Below are 13860 nucleotides of genomic sequence, written 5' to 3' on the forward strand. Positions count from 1 at the left end.
ACGGATTAGCCAAATTATAAAAGGAAAGAACTCTAGATTGGAGCCTCCCCTAGGTTTACTCCCCTGTTATCTTGCTAGGACACTAAAAGACACACACATATGTCTTCCACCATGACCAACATCTCATAAAAGAAAGAACATCTTTCATAACAAAAAGGTTGAATGCATATGATCTCAAAACAAAAGATAGTTCTTTAAATGGAGTACATTTATTTCTATGAAAAAACATCCACACTGTATTTCCTTAGTTATCTCTTTCTACCACATCTGGTGAACGTTTTTTTACAGACGACCATTGGGCGCTATACCGGCTTCTGAGAATGCCTGGTCTAACCACCCAAACTGTAATTCCAGACTACGCACTTGTATTTTCCTCCCAGAACCCTGTGTATGGGGCTTAGAACCTTGCCACTTCAGGTAATTTTCAGTTCCCAGACAGGGCCTGGGTTTTCCGGCCATTTCTCAGGCTATTCCATCTGCTCGGAATGCTCGCCGCCCACCTGGAAAGCCCTTAATCTGTTTTCAAATGCTGCCAGTTCCGTGATGTTTTCCTGACCTTTATCATCCCGGGATATTAATTGTCTCATCATCAGTGTTTCCGTAGCATCTGCTCTTTTGCACTGGACTCATTTATCAACAGGTTCACTAGGCTAGAATTCCTGGGGAGTCCTAAGCCCGAAACCTTGGTTTTGGCAGGTACCTTGGCAGGGTATCTGGAACATAATGCTCTAGAGATGTCTTAATAAAAACCATGAAAAAGGAATTGGACTTGATCTGATGGGCAATAGGCAAGTACCATGAGTTCCTGGTCAGAGGAATGACATACTCGAACCCATCCTTTAGAAAGATCTTACTTGTGGTAGAGACCTAGATAGACCAAGGTGAGAGAAAGTGACCGAGAGAAGTCAGCAGTGACAAGGGCCTGATAATAGTGGGGATGAAGACTGGCCTGGTCGGTCTGATTCCTATATCCAACTTTCCTTTGGATGAGGAACACTAAGAAGTCCTCCCCACAGACTTTCTCTGTTTCCACCAGAGTGATGGTCATGGGGCTAGTTGATATAATACTGTATGGAGGGAGCATCCCTAATCATCTCAGTCCTTGGGAATACCTAGGATGCTGGCATCTTTGCTTCTCCAAACACAGGTCAGGTGGGAGCTGCAGGGTTGACCCTCATTATGAGGTGGGTCAAACTCTTCCAGGATCTCAGCCTCCTCTTTCAGTGCCCTTTCCTCCCTCCCTCTCCATCAACTTCATCACATGCCCATGTACCTTGTCCTCTGTTAATAAAACCTTATCTGATGACACTTATGCCTGAGGGTGCATAAGAGATTTAGGTGTTCCCTCTTCCGGAGAGTAGCTGTGCCATCAACCTATGGAGGGAGAGGAGCTACACCGTCAAAGGAATTGCAGGCAGTGGGTAGAGGTATTTTCAAGGAACCCACATGGAGTCTTTCTTGGGCCTCTGAAGTCATAGTACTAGAAGTGACCACCTCTTCTGATGGCACAGACTGACCTCGGCCAAAGCATCATAAGCATAAAGAGGCCATTTGATTCCTGCTCAACTCTGGAAGGGAGCGCTGAGATCTTAGATGTTGCAAATGTGCCGTATTGTTGATTATGGCGTTTCCATCACACATGGATCCTCAGCTTCCTCATCTAGAAAATTAAGGGGTTCGACAAAATAACGTCTACGTTTTTCTGCCAACTCGGACATTTTGTGGTTATATGATCATTGGTTCGATGCTTTAAAAAAAAAAAAAAAGGAGAATGTCAGCCAGAAATATTGAAATCAAATTTTATTTTTGGAAAATGACATTACACACATCTTGCAAATGTACACAGAAATGAGAATGAGATGAAGAGCAGAGCTTGAGAGCCAAAATGATTGCAAGAGCAGCTCCGTGGCTGCCCGGTATCGAACGCTGTGAATCCGCAGCGTTCACAGTTCACAACACGCTATACACATGGGGAACTTCTCTAGACTTTGAAGTCCTCTGACCAAAGAAAGCCCTCATCAAATTGTGAAGGGAGGAAGAGGGATATTAACAGGCACAGGAGATGAAAAGGGTCTGCTCCAGCTGGTTTACGTGGGCCTCACCAAACCTACCAGTCCAAGTGGGAACAGCAAACCAAAAAGGGGGCCGCCTTCTTGCTTTTGAATCACAGCCTAAGAGCAGGCGAGGCACTGCCTGGGAAGCCGACAGCAATACATATAAACCCATGTCCTTGTCTTTTCTGGCCATAACTATCCTAAAGGGGCAACTACAAATCCCTAAAATATCTGTTGTCTTGCTCTGCTTTTCTTTTCTTTTTAAAAAATAATTATCGATCATTGATCGAGCAGAGCCTTCTGCGGGCCCCTGAATATCTCAAAACTGTTGCAGGGCTAAGGGACATCTTTGTCCACTGACTTTCCATTAGGTGTGATCCTGAGAATTATTTAATTCTGCAAGGCCATCAAATAGCCCAAGAGGCGCCCAATCTGCCCCTGATTTTTATGCAAAGGGGAACGGAGTCTTTGATTACAATGCCATTCCTTGAGAAATGGTTAATAACTGCTAAGAGGCTGTTGAGAAATGCCTCCCCCCTTTTTGGTTTGTTTGTTCTTTGCTGACTTTACTTGGCAAAAATTATTGGCCCCTAAATCAGTTATTTACAACTGCAAGACACCAGGGAGCAGGGGGAGGGAGAAGGCGAGGGAGGGAAGAGGGACCACAAGGAAGAATATATTCTTTTCAGAGGTTAGAATGAGTTATTTAAGAAATGTGATGTACAATACCATGCATTTACTCTCCAAAGCTAGTCACTAGCAAGCTAACGCCTCTAACACTACAACCACCAATTACAGCTGTTTTGCTACAGTTACTGAGTTCTAACTACAGCTATAGGGCAGAAAGGGTGGGCTGTTTCCATTTTAAACTTTCTCCCTTTGAAAATGGCCATAAAAGCGTTTTCTGTACAAGTTTAATGGCACCAAAAGGTGAGCGAAAACGTTTTAAAGAACTTACCACACATGAGAAATGCAAAATTCAATTAAAACATGCATTAGTTGTATACAAGTCATAAGGGATCATTGGCTTCAAGCTGCAATATATTACAGGACCATAGACTGGAGACATGTAGGTAAAACCTCTTGCTTGCTCAGATCCCTTTAAGAGAACTTACAAAGAAATGGCAATGGAAAGGGCATTCCATATGCTATTGCTAAGCAGTGACATTCCCAAGGGCTGTGCACCCTGATGAATAAATTAGCACCTGCAGGATGGCTTCTTTAGGTCTAGTATTACTCTTATATGGACCACGTGCACAGGATCATGAACAGTTGGTGTCAATAGGAAATGTTTAGCTGAATTTAGTAACAGAAGGAAAAGCACAAGTCAATTAAGTGAACGTTTCTTTTTATGGAATTGCTAAATACCCTGAACATTTAAAGCAACCCCAATTGCCTATCAGTTCAGCTTGAAAAAGTCAACACTCGGCAAGCCCCAAACATACTATAGAGGGCTTATGGTATAATGGTCAAACTTTAAAGAAACTGTCCCCCCCACCCCACCCCCAGCTAAACCAAATGACAGGAGACATTACCTCTGGTCTCTCCTTATATTATATTGCAGCTTTTTAAATTATGAGCAAATTAAACAAAATCAACCACTAGTATTTAGCTGATATGAATCCCTAGGTGGATCTTCCAGTTCAGCTGATTACTTCTCTGAGCACGTTTCACTGCTCCACAAGGTATTCTGTACAATACTTGGAAGGCGATGACCCAAAGATACGTGAGCAATAAGGAACCTGCTTGGGAGGATCTGCTTTGGGGAATTACAACTGAAAATGTGGAAGAAAGGGCCAGGATCGGATTGATCCCCACGAACATACTTCTGACTGGACGTGGGCAGGCTCGGGGCTTGCTGAGTCTGGAAACAACTCCTCATGACCAAGGCAAGGTCAAGGGGCTAAGAAGAGGCATAGGCCTAACACCTCAATAAGGAGGAAGGTAAAACATTAAAAGGGAGAGAAAAAGAGAGAGAGAGAGAGAGAAGGATTGCAGAGGACAGAGGAGAGAGGTTTGTACTGCAGAAAGAGAGAGGGATCAAACAGAGAGCAAATATGGTGAACCGGAGAGAGAAAGAAAAGACAAGAGATACAAGGGGAGGTAAGGAAGAGAGTGGCAGAAAGCCGTGGATTTCCTCGTTGTTAACCCCTGAACGAAAAGTTCCAATCCCTCCCAGTCTTTGCCTTAGTTCACAGGATGTCTGCTCTGACTTCTGTTGTGCCACTGATCTCTCCCAACTAGCCTGTCCTGGTAATCAGGAGAAGAAGATGCCTTAATTCCCAATGAGAATTCTATACTCCCCTAGCTTCAGGTATCCAAGGTAAGACAAGACTGCTTCTGATTCCAGAAGATGGTGAAGCCTATGAGCTAAGGAATAAAAAGTTGGACAGTTAGAAGGGGAGGTCCTAGAGCCTTGTCCTATGACAACAAGCGTCTCACTGCCTAGGCCAGATGGGAGGCCTACATGGCTTCTTAACAGAAAACAGGCAGGAAGCAACACCAGGAGGCTGGGTATAAAGACCACCCCAGGTCTTTTGGGGATGGAGACAACCTTGGGGACCAGGGTGGGAGAGACAGAGGAGGAAGTCATCCTTTCCTGAAAAGATAGAAGGAGAAAATTCTCTAACCAGACATACTGAAAGACAGGATGATGGAGAAGGAGCCTCCTTGTCTCTGGAAAGAAAAAGTGGAAGGGCTAGAAGAATCTGCTAAGTCTGAGCCCACAGTAGCTTGCCCATTGGAGCCAGGGCTCTGTGGGTTTAGAAATGCATTGTCCTCCCTGAATATATATTTTGGCTGCTGTGTGGCAAGAACCTCCAGCCTTTTCCCTGCTAGGGAAGTGAGTTTTGATAGCCAGAGGAAAAATAAAATCAGGAATTTATTTTTAAGAAGTGATTCGTGTTGTCTTGGTCTATGATTACAGTGTTCAGGGCCAAGGCAATCCATTGAGTGCTCATGGCACTGGACTGGATCTGGGCCACCAAAAGTCAGAGAACCTGTTGGCATGGTGTACCTCCAGCCAAAAGGTACGCAAGAGGAATCGATGCAGTCTGCTTGCTCCAGGTGGTCACACCTGCAAGGAAGTGGAAACCCCAGATGGAATCATAAAAGAGTGGATAAGGCAACATATGGCGTCCCCTTCTTGGGTGGAGGCAGGAGTGTGACAGCCTTGAACTTCCACACCTGGAGAGAGACCCAGGAAGCCCAGCAATGGCAAAGCTCCAGACAAGAGGTCCCGGATCACTTCTGGCATATCTATGGCTAGGCCTTTATCCTCTCTAGGTTCCTGGTTCCAAAATAGAGAATGCTAACTCCTCTTCAGTCCCAGATAAGCTTCAAAACGCCGACGGTTTACTTAGGAAACCAGCCTAGGCCTAGAAGCCAAATCCTTTCATGCAGTGAAGGCAATATACGAGTGAGGCCTGGTCTTGGAGATGCAAGTGGCCCCATGTGGCCAAGGACAGGATCCAATGGCCTTTTTTTCTTTTAAAGAAATTGCCAATGCTTTTTATTTCCATAGCAAACTGGACAGTGAAGGAGGTCATTCAAACCCCATTGTCTCAGTGCCTCTGTCTGGGGAGGTCTCTTGGCATAGATGTGTTTGAGGTACACTGCTCTTTGGGAACATTCTCATCAGTGGGCTGGAGCTTGTTTTGGAGATATGGGCATGCTTGCTCCCTTGTCCAAGGAAGATGTATTTTTTTTTTTTTTTTAAAATAAGCTCTTTAGAAACAAATCTGAGGGGGACTAGGGACAGGTCCATCCAAAGTACCAAAAGTTCTAAGAAGTAAACAGAGTGTTGGCCAAGGTAAGCACTGGACTGCTGGTCTGACTTGGGTTGGGTGATTCAGTGAAGGCTCTAGAGGCTCAGACCCCTTCTTCTTGCCTTCTTCAGATACAACACATCCCCTTGAAGGTTCCTTGGTTACTTCTGACTGAGGAGGAGAAGGAGGAGGGAGAGCGAATTTCCTGAGGAGTGGGGTAAGCCCAGACGGAGGTCTTTTGGAACTGAACTAATGAATACTGGTTCCCAGGAAGAAACCTTGTTGCCCTGTTTCTGCCCTGGAAGGGCCCCGGGAGCCGTGTACACAAGAAGACGGACATGGTGTGTACAGCACGTAGCTTGCTATTTTAGTGCAAACTCAAGGAGCCAATGTTTAACATCAGGCAGGGAACATTTGAGTCACAAAGCCCCTTGCTTATACCTGGAAATTGTTCCCATTAGGGCAGGACGACTATGGACACATTGCGGATGAGGGCAACCACAGTAAGACCAGGTTATTTTCTCTAGCTAGTCTCACTCCCATATTTTAAAAGAAATCACTGCCAGCGGAATGTTAGGCACACTCATTTAAAAACTACTGAAAAGTCATCTCAGAAAGTCTGGATGAACAAAGCTACTGTTTCCTTCCTTCCTTCCTTCCTTCCTTCCTTCCTTCCTTCCTTCCTTCCTTCCTTCCTTCCTTCCTTCCCTCCTTCTTCCCTGCCTCCCTGCCTTTCCCTGCTCTGGGAATAAGAAACCTTTCCTTCAGCCTACAAAGACCAACCAGCATGAGATGAGGTGAGCTGACAGAGGAAAGCAGTCTTCCCCATCCCATTCGGACAAGGTAGCAACACAGGGGGCTCTGCTCTGAGGGCGCCTCAAGGTGGGGCAGTGATCCCCTGTGTTGTATGGACAAGGTCAGTGACCCCCTTGTTCCAGTAGGTCCTCAGTGCCTCCATTTCTCTGGGGACATCTGCAGTCCATGTGAACGGGAACCATGTGAATAGAGGGAGAAAGAGCCGTATTAGGTTGCTCGGTGGATTTCCCGCTGACATCAGGGCAGCAGCATATGGCTCCAAGATGCAACATGACCCTGGGAAAGAATTCTCAGGAGCCTGGTGGAAGGCAATACAGTTCAATGGGAAAAGGCTTTGGAATAAGAGCCAGGAGCTGTGGGTTCTAATCCCAGCCCTGCCCCTAGCCAGCTGTGTGACCTTGGGGAAATTACTTTACCTCTGCATCTCCGTTCCTGGCCTGAAAATGAGGAATGTGGAGTAGATGATATGATCTTAAGGTTCCTTCCAGCTAGAAAACTCTATGATTCAATCTAGGCTAATACTAAAATCCGTAAGGACACAAAGCAGTCATGCTAATGGCTATCCTTTCCAAAACAGTGAAGAGAAAAGGAACTTTTCTCTCAATTTACCCCTAGTTAACACTACTTATGAAGTTGTTCAGCCCAGCCCCCATATATACATTTTCCCCTTCTTTGTCCCTATTTCTATTCCTGTAAGGGAGAAAAATCAGGAGGTAGGAACAAGCAACAGATGGATGGTGTGTGTGTGTGTGTGTGTCTCCGTGTGTGTGTGTGTGTCTCTCTCTCGTGTGTGTGTGTGTGTGTCAAAGAGGGAGGGAAAATGGAGAGAGTGACAGTAAAAACTTGCTGAATGGCTCGCGCATTACTGACTATGTAGGAGAAACATAATGGGACTTTTGTGGTAAAACTGGATTGGGTAAGATTGGGAACGAAGGATGGGGCCGAAGGTGCTCAGTTTCAAACGAACTTTTTTTTTTTTTTTGCCTTGAAAATGGGCCAATTTAAAATGTAATCATTAAAGGCTTGAATTTTGAACTATACCGAGTCCCTCTGAAGCGGGACTGTCCCTCTGAAGAAGAAACAGTTCCTTATAATCAATTTTTTTAAGAAGGTGGAAATCCTATTATCATTATAGAAGATTGTTGGTTGAAGGATCATTCTAAAAAAAATATGTCCACTGAATATTTTCCTGGTTTTTTGGGGATTTTTTTTTGTCTTTTTGTCTTTTCTAGGGCTGCAGTGGTGGCATATGGAGGTTCCCAGGCTAAGGGTCTAATTGGATCTGTAGCCACCAGCCTACGCCAGAGCCACAGCACTGTGGGATCCAAGCCGCGTCTGCGACCTACACCACAGCTCACGGCAACGCCGGATCCTTAACCCACTGAAAGAGGCGAGGGAACGAACCTGCACCCTCGTGGTTCCTAGTCAGATTCATTAACCACTGCTCCATGACGGGAACTCCCACTGAGTATTTTCTAACGGTACATATTCCACAAGCAAGGAAATGCTCAGAGTGGTAGCATAGGGCCTAGACATAAGGAAATCTGAGTTCCTGCACTGGTCCTGGTCTTGATCAGCAGGTCATTTAGCTGCCTCAGCTTCGGGTTCATCTTAAATAGAAGGAATTAGACTAAATGAGATCTAGAGAAAGACAATGGGCGAAATCTCTGGGGATCTGGCCTGAAGTCTGTTTCTAGACTTCCTACTACTCTGTACATCCTTCATCCCAAGTACCACTTTTTCCCAATTAACTAAAAATTGCTCTGGGAGGCACTAAGCAAATCTTGAGCTTCTAGGAAATAGGGGGACGTAAAATGGACTTCTCAATGGTTTCTAATAGCCTACAAATAATGGAGAGGGGCAAAAGGAGCTTCTCACAATTTGGGGTTCTTTAATGACCAGTTTTACCAGGAATCAGTACTACCATCAACTAAACTTTCCTTGAACCAAAAAATGTTTCTTGTAGCTAAGCATCTCTGAAGCTTGTCTAGGGGCATCTGGTCTCCCCTTCCACCACTGAGTTTCCTCCTACACAGTACACATCAGCAATGCCAAGTTGCCACTGATCTATATTGGGAGTGTCCTGTAATATCTCCTAATTATGAAGCAGATGCACACACACACACACACACACACACACACAAGTGCACGCACGCACGCATGCACACGCACACACACAGTGCAAGCTCATTCCAGTTAAAGTGGAAGAACAAATGCAAGTCATTCAATAGCCAAACAGAAGCTTGGCTGCGAATGTTGCACTGCTCCAACTATTTGAAAAATTACAAAGAAATAAGGACATCTTCATTTTATCTGCTAAAAGTAAACACGGAATTGGCATGCATGGCTTTCACTTAAATTTAGTTGTATTTGCCATTATGGGCTATGATTAGAGACAAAAAGCAGTGTTATAAACCTGTACCTCAAAGACTGAGAACTATTTCAAATGATCAGTCCTTAGCAAAGAGAAATCCTTTCTAGTGTTAAAGACAAGTGAAAGGACTCTGTGTCTTCAGTATGAAATATCAGGATTATAGATAAAAAAGAGCTGCTTAAAATATGCCATAACATTTCATTTAAAATATAATTAGAATGTCTGGTCCACACTGAAATTATTAATGTAAGCATAGCTGTTAAAAAGTTATCAAAAGTCTGATTCTATTGAATTGGCCTCTGCTATTCATTTTGATTTTTCTGGAGGTTTCTGTTTGGCAGTGACAGCATGATTTCTAAACTACGTTATTCTTCTGCATTTTTTTTTTTTGGTAAATTTTCTGCATGTGTTTTTTAGACAAAAGAAAAATCACCAGTTTATAAAAAAGGAGCCTGAAGAGTATGCTCCTGAAATACAGACACGAGGTTTTATAAAAAGGATATTGGTTTCTTGCTATAAAAAGCGACCGAAAGGTGTCAGACCTGAAAACAAATTCTCACAGTGTTTTCAGTGTTGGCTGTTTACAAGGCATTCAATAGAACAGAGATAGATGGATACCGTACAGTTTGTGTCGTAACTCGCTATGTGAGACAGCCTCCTAGAGGAATCAGGCATATGAAAAGCCCCTCACCTCCAGCTCTTATTAATTGCTTATTGATTCTAAATTGCCCCAGTGGAGATGCCGACAAGGAATTCACTGTGCTTTATAAACACTACTGAAATGTCTACAGTGTTTTCCAATTTTGCCCAGGCTCTTTCAGTTAGCCCTGCACCGAGGTCCTAAGCATCTGGTGTCAGAATGACAAGTTGCTGGTGTTTCTCCCCCTTGACAGCCAGAATTGGTGCTAGACAACACACTGGGGGCTCAATCAGGAGTGAAGAGCCAGGCTGGGGAGATGCCTTGCCGTCCTCTCAGCATCCTCCAGCATTCTTGAGATGGGGAGGCAAGGGACACTTGTGTTTGTCACTTTTGGATTTGCCAATGAGTTTTTTTTTCCACACACATATCTTAAGTGCTATGTATAGAAACAATCCTCTACAGAAGGAAGACTGTCGTGAGCAAAGCGAGGTGGGAAAAATAAAGCAGGTGCCTAAGCATTCAATAGAAAGGTCATGGACTAGCATAGTTTGCATCCCTGGAAAAGTTACCCCAAAGGATGGTTATCAATCTATCTCTTCTAATTGGTAACTGTGGATCAGTGGCCCAGAGGAGATATCACAGGAAAATAAACCCAACCTATTACAGTGTGTTTTAAAAAATAACAACAACAACAACAACAACAAAATAAAAACTTGAAAGCACCAATAGCCCTGTTGGACACTTGAGCAGAAGTACCCTATTGTAATGGTAAGCTTGGATTTGTACTCTGGACTCTGAACACTCTCCTCCTTCACATGGAATCTCCAAGTGAGTCTGAGTCATCCAAGGACAGAGGCAGGTACAGGTCCTGTAAGAAAATAAGGGATAAAGTTAACTCTCCTTTTCTTTTCTTTCTTTTTTTTTTAATGTGTGTGTGTGTCTTTTCTAGGGCCGCTCCCGCGCGCGGCATATGGGGGTTCCCAGACTAGGGGGCTAATGGGGGCTGTAGCCGCCGGCCTACACCACAGCCCCAGCAACACCAGATCAACACTTCGACCTACACCACAGCTCCCGGCAACGCCGGATCCTTAACCCACTGAGCGAGGCCAGGGACGGAACCCGCCACCTCATGGTTCCTAGTCGGATTGGCTAACCACTGAGCTACAATGGGAACTACCTACTCTCTTTACATCTTGGGTTCTGAAATGGGCAAGACTATATGATTGCTATTTTTTAACTTTTAAACTAATATTTTCTCTAATTTTTATTTTGAAATAATGATACACTCACAGGAAGTTGAAGTACATGGTGAAATGTACCCTTCCTTCAGCTTCCCCCAATGGTAACATCTTAGTTTTTCCAACACTTGTGTGTGTGAGAGTGTGTAGTACAGTCCTATGCAATTTTAACCATATGTCTATATTGGTGTGACCATCATCACTGTCACGTTACAGAACTATAGGCTCACCAAAGGGCTCCCTCGTGCTCCCCCTTTGTAGTTACACCCACCCCTCCCCCATTCCCTAGGCCTTGACAACCAATATTCTGTTTCCCACCTCTACAGTTTTGTCATTTCAGGAATGTTGTATAAATGGAAGCATACAGTATGCAATCACCTTTTGTGATTGCCCTTTCCCATCAGCATACTTCCCTGGAGATCCATCATGTTGTTGCCTATATCAGTAGTTCACTCCTTCATATTGCTGAGCAACATTCCATAGCGTGGTTGTATCCCAGTTTAACCATTCATCGCGTGAAGGCCAGGTGGGATGATTTCAGTTTTAGGCTATTACAAATAATGCAGTTAGAAACATCCACGTACAGGTTTCGGTATGAACAGAGTTGTCATTTCTCTGGGATAAACGCTCAAGAGTATAACTTCTAAGTTGTATATTAATGGCATGTTTAGTTTTATAAGGACGGCCATATTGTTTTCCAGAATGACTGTGCCATTTACATTCACACCAGAGAATTATTAGTGATCCAGTTTCTTTATATCCTCACCAGTATTTGGTGTCTTTGCTACTTTCAATTTTAGTCAGTCTTGTTGGTTTGTAGTGATATCCCACTGTGGTTTTAATTTGTATTTCCTTGATGACTAATTACATTAAACATCTTTTCACATGCATAGTTGACATCCATAATTTCTCTCACGTTCAATTGAAGAATATTCCTCAGTAATATTTCTTCATGTCTTTTGTCCATTTTCTAATTGGATTTTTCTTATTGTTGAGTTTTAACAGTTATTTTTACATTCTATAAATGGTATTGCTTAGATATGTGACTTGCAGTCTGTAGCTTGTCTTTTCATAACCTTTGCATGGTCTTTGACAGAGCAAAAGTTTTTAATTTTGATGAGGTCCAATTTATCCAGTATATCATTTTTTTTTCTTTTACAGATTGCATTTTTGTTGTCAAATCTAAGAACTTCTGACCTAGCCAAAGATCAGAAGATTATCTCCTATGTTTCCTTTCTTAAATGTTTTACATTTACACCTGCAATCCATTTTTGAGTTAATTTTTATGTAGGATATGAAGATTAGGTTAGGGGTCTTTTTTTTTTTTTTTTTTTTTGCCTAGGGATATCCAATTGCTCCAGCACCATTTTTTGAAAAAGCTATCTTTCTTCCATAGACGGACTATTGTACCTTTATCAAAAAATCAGTTGTGGGAGTTCCCAGTGTGGCACAATGGAAATGAATCCGACGAGGAACCATGAGGTTGTGGGTCTGATCCCTGGCCTCACCCAGTGGGCTAAGGATCTGGCATTGCTGTGAGCTGTGGTGTAGGTTGCAGATGTGGCTCAGATCTGGCGTTGCTGTGGCTGTAGCATAGGCCAGTGGCTACATCTCCAATTTGACCCCTACCCTGGGAGCCTCCATATGCCATGAGAGTATGGCCCTAAAAAGCAAATAAATAAATAAATAAAATAAAAAAATAAGTTGTGGATATACATATGTGGGTTCATTTCAGGCTCCCAGACTGCTGCCAGGCCCTGAATAAATAGCTAACCCAGAAACTGTACCCCATTATCTAATTCCAATTTATTTCCTGATGCTTCCATATCCCACCCGGAATTAGGATTAATGAGTCCAATACTGCCCCAAGAGCCTTGTCTATGTCGGGAGGAGATGAGATGGTATGGCATTGGTTTTTTTCCCAATGTTCCCACAGCTCTATTTGGAGATCCTTATGATTACTCTTGGATTTACTTCACCCACTGTCTAAATAAGTACTTTTCAAATATCTCTCTCAATTTCTCTCTTGCTTCTCTTTAAAATTCTCCATTCAGGAGGTACCTTAGAAATCTATACATAGAACTACCGTATGACCCAGCAGTCCCACTCTTGGGCATATATCCAGACAAAACTTTCCCTAAAAAAGACATATGCACCCGCATGTTCATTGCAGCACTATTCACAGTAGCCAAGACATGGAAACAACCCAAATGTCCATCAACAGATGATTGGATTAGGAATATGTGGTATATATACACAATGGAATACTACTCAACCATAAAAAAGAACAAAATAATGCCATCTTCAGCAACATGGATGGAACTAGAGACTCTCATACTGAGTGAAGTAAGTCAGAAAGAGAAAGACAAATACCATATGATTTCACTTATAACTAGAATCTAATACACAGTACAAATGAATATTTCCACAGAAAAGAAAATCATAGACTTGGAGAATAGACTTGTGGCTGCCTGGGGGGAGAGGGAGGGAGTGGGAAGGATCAGGAGCTTGGGGTTAGTGGATGCAATCTATTGCTCTTGGAGTGGATTTACAATGAGATCCTGCTGTGTAGCATTGAGAACTATGTCTAGATACTTACATTGCAACACAACAATGGGAGAAAAAAGTATGTATACACGTATGTATAACTTGGTCCCCATGCTGTACAGTGGAAAAATAAATAAATTAAAAAAAAATTCTCCATTCGCTTGGAAGCCAAATACATGAAATAAAGAAAAAAAAAAGTGCAGCTGTTTTGAATGAACCAGACATGGGGGAGGCAGAATCTCACTCATCTGCAAATGAAGCAGGGTTTGAAATCACTGTTTTCATTCACATTATCAGCAAGGCACTAAAGGAAACTGGAAAACTTAGGGTCAAATCTGTGGATATTTAAGAGACTCTCTTTAGAATCATGGAAACAGAGAACTTCAGTAGAGGATTGTTCATGAAAATTAGAGAATGCAGCTTC

General features: G+C 43.1%; 1 protein-coding gene across 3 annotated transcripts in view; it reads right to left on the reverse strand.

Moving 5' to 3' along the window:
* Nucleotides 1–9316: 9316 nt before the first annotated feature.
* The window catches only part of DCX (doublecortin), a 120175-nt gene continuing 115631 nt past the window's right edge, over nucleotides 9317–13860 (reverse strand). For 2 of the 3 annotated variants that reach the window (XM_047765018.1, XM_047765017.1), the window contains exon 7: nucleotides 9317–10519. In XM_047765018.1, coding sequence (XP_047620974.1) covers nucleotides 10463–10519 — 57 coding nt within the window. In that variant the 3' untranslated portion in view covers nucleotides 9317–10462. The remainder of the gene's footprint in view (nucleotides 10520–13860) is intronic. The other variant, XM_047765016.1, reaches the window with a different exon arrangement.

The sequence above is a fragment of the Phacochoerus africanus genome, chromosome X (genome assembly GCF_016906955.1).
Source record: "Phacochoerus africanus isolate WHEZ1 chromosome X, ROS_Pafr_v1, whole genome shotgun sequence".
NCBI classification, from domain to species: Eukaryota; Metazoa; Chordata; class Mammalia; order Artiodactyla; family Suidae; genus Phacochoerus; species Phacochoerus africanus.